We start from the raw sequence: 3222 nt of genomic DNA, 5'->3' as shown, positions 1-3222 counted from the left end.
AAAAAAAAAAAAAAAACTTAAACATCATTTCTTTTAGTTGTTCTACTTGCGGTTGCAAAATTTTAAACAAAAATTGTTCAAACGAGCAAGGGAACGCAAAAGCATGATCATTAAAATGTACTTGTGGTTTTGATTTTGAGTTTGCTTTTGAGAAGTGGGTTTTCAATTTTTTTTGTTCAATTTAAAAAAAAAAAAAAATTTTAAGAATTGATTTAAGGTTTTACATTTTCCATTCTGAAGCTTAGGATTATCGTTTTGGATTGAATTGAAGTTGGGTTCCGACTGTAGACAGTAGGCATCGCAGGTCTCTCTCAACAAAACCCAAATAGACTATTTTTTTTTTTTTGAGATAAACCAAATAGACTGTATTGGCCTTGCTGTTTCTTTTTTCTTTTTATTTAAAAAATAAAAAATAAAAATCAGGGGGCATTCCATGTGACATCAAAATTAATATTTTAGTATCAACGTTAGCGATGTCAGATTTTTCCATCCACGACTATTTCGAAACAATATTAAAATGTTAGTGACTAAATTAATACATTTGAAACACAATAGATCATTTTAGAATATGGTGCAAAGGTCATCAAAATGGTAATTAAACCAACTTTCAATTGCTACATTTGACTCATTGATATCATAAGAAATTGTTAGTGTTCCATCAAAACTATCCTAAAGATTTCATTTTAACTCAAACCTTTGGAGTCTAAACTTACCAGTTGAAATAGCTTGTGAGACTAAATAGCGGTTTCATTTTAATTTTGATTTTAATCCATGCTTAGGATTATCTTAAATTGATTTTGATTGGTCCTTAAATGATTAACTAAAAGTAAATAGAAAAATTCATACCTATTGGCTTGATTTTCAAATTATGGCAGACATGAAGCACTAGATAATTTAAAGAAATAAAATCCAGTTTCTCTAAGTACTCAAGACAATTATTTTCTTTTGTTGGATGACGTAATTATCTTGAATAATTAAAGAATAATTTTAATTGTGAAAAGAACATAATCAAGAAAGTCAAAATACAAAATAGGCCGAAAAACCTTATTTATTTGTTAAAAATGATGAAAATAATAATAACTAGGATTCTTTCATGTGCAGATGCCAGCTGGAGATATTAAAAAAAAAGTCTTTAGTTTAATCAAAATAAGATATAAGATAAGTGAATAAAAGAAAGGATGTCAAAGAAAATAATAAGAAATAAAAAAAAATTGTAATTTCTTTTCTTGTATTTATTGAGGTAGTACATTGTGATTGATGTATAATAGTAGCTAATCCGTGAACGGCAGGGGGGAAGGTCAGCTCTCCTCCCTATTTTCTCTCATCGAAAGCAACTGTGGATGCTCTAATTGATCCACACACGGGTTGGTGGAATGTGCACCTAATAGACTTATGTTTTTATCCCACAGAAACTCAGCAAATTAAGTCCATACCTTTGTGTTTTGTCCCATAACTTGATATTCTGATCTGGCCAAAGGAAAATTCAGGTGTGTTCTCGGTTAAATCCGGTTACAAAGCTCTCTGTGAAGAGGACCTGTAGAACTTGATCCTCCTTCAAGAAGCAGCAACACAAAAAACTTTTTGGCATGGGATTTGGAAGCTGAAAGTACCAGGTAAAATTAAACATTTCCTTTGGAGATCTGTTTCTAACTCTCTCTCTACAAAATCCAATTTTGTAAACAGGAAAATTCTGCAAAACCTGGTGTGCCACTTATGCTCATTAGCACTTGAGGATGTGATTCACGCTTTCTGGGGTTGTGTAAAAATAAAGCATATCTGGTCTGAAGATTTTGGCTAGGTGGATAGGATAGCAACAACAACTCTCTCTTTCAAGGACCTGGTCAACAAAATAAGGGAGAAGCCTCAGACCTTGGCCTTCTTTGCTGTCACGGCTTGGTCAATTTGGCAACTTAGGAACAAGTCACGTTTGCAGGAACCCTCGATGCTGTTGGAAAAAATTGCTTCTTACGCCAAGAACCATATCAGAAATTTGAAGAACCTGGAATTTAGACAGCCACGATTATAGAATAGTGTCAGCAAGAAATGGAAGCCTCCTCCACTGAATTCATACAAAACAATGGGACTATGTTCAATGAATCGGAGGAAGCGGGAATTTGTGTTGTTATCAGAAATTGTAAGGGAGAACTTATGGCGGCACTTTCAGAAAAAATTCAGAAACCACAATCTGTTGTGGCCTTGGAGATGTTAGTTGCAAGAAGGGCAGCCCTCTTTGCCTGTGAATGTGGTTTTCAACAATTGTCATTTGAGGGAGATTCTGAGTTGGTGATAAAGGCTCTAAAACATGGAGAAATGCAGCATTCCTCTGTTGGTCATATTCTAAAAGACACAATGTCTTATGTAAGCTCTTTTCAGAGTTGTTCCTTCTCTCATGTGGGTAGACAAGGCAACTTCGTTGCCCATGCCTTAGCCCAAAGAGCAAGACTTTCTTTTCCTATTGTAGTCTGGATGGAGTCTGTTCCTCCAGGCATAATGTCTTTTGTTATGTTGGATATTTCATCCATTGAGTAATAAAGCTTACACGTATTCATTCTCCAAAAAAAAAAAAAAAAGCTAACCTGTGCAACTATGAAGCATGGGTGAGTTTCCGGATTTGGGTGCGAGACTCGACAATTTTTGAAAAAGTTGGGTGAAGGTGCGGCAGGGTGCGGCGATTAAAAAATTATTAAAAATATTTTTATTTATATTTTCTATATATTTTTACTATTAAAATATTCTTAAAAAACACATTACTATGCCTTGATTCACAAAACAAAGAAAGAAGGCAAGAAACACAAAACAAAAAAGAAAACACAAATGAAGTAACAAATATTCAGAATAAAATTAAGAAAGGACAGATTTAGGATGTTTAGGCCTCATTCAAAGCCGATTTTGGTTATTTTGGCATGATTCAAGGTCGATTTTAGCCTGTTTCGACCATTTCGGTCCGTTTCGGCCGTTTCGATTGCCGGCCGATACGACTCAATTTGGCTTGATTCTGGCCGAATCTACCTGGTTCGGTGTGAATCAAAGCCGAGTTAGCATGAATCGAGCTAAGTTGGTGTGACTCCGTGAGAGAGAGAAAAAAAAAAAAAAAAAGGTTCGACGTGGCACCGATGTGGGAGCAGTCGCATCGGATGCCGTACCCTGCTTCGGGCTGCATTGGACTTCGGTGCGGCACCCTCCTAGCCGCGTTCATGCATTATAGCCGTACGATTTACATAA

General features: G+C 35.3%; 1 protein-coding gene across 1 annotated transcript; it reads left to right on the top strand.

Moving 5' to 3' along the window:
• Positions 1–2043: 2043 nt before the first annotated feature.
• On the top strand, positions 2044–2529 carry LOC115956778. The gene has a single exon (XM_031075075.1). The coding sequence runs from the start codon at positions 2044–2046 to the stop codon at positions 2527–2529; it is 486 nt and encodes a 161-aa protein (XP_030930935.1).
• The last annotated feature ends 693 nt before the right edge of the window (positions 2530–3222 follow it).

Source organism: Quercus lobata, chromosome 8 (genome assembly GCF_001633185.2).
Source record: "Quercus lobata isolate SW786 chromosome 8, ValleyOak3.0 Primary Assembly, whole genome shotgun sequence".
NCBI lineage: Eukaryota > Viridiplantae > Streptophyta > Magnoliopsida > Fagales > Fagaceae > Quercus > Quercus lobata.
Note: the sequence above shows the minus strand (reverse complement) of the source record. Positions and strands in the feature narration are given on the sequence as shown.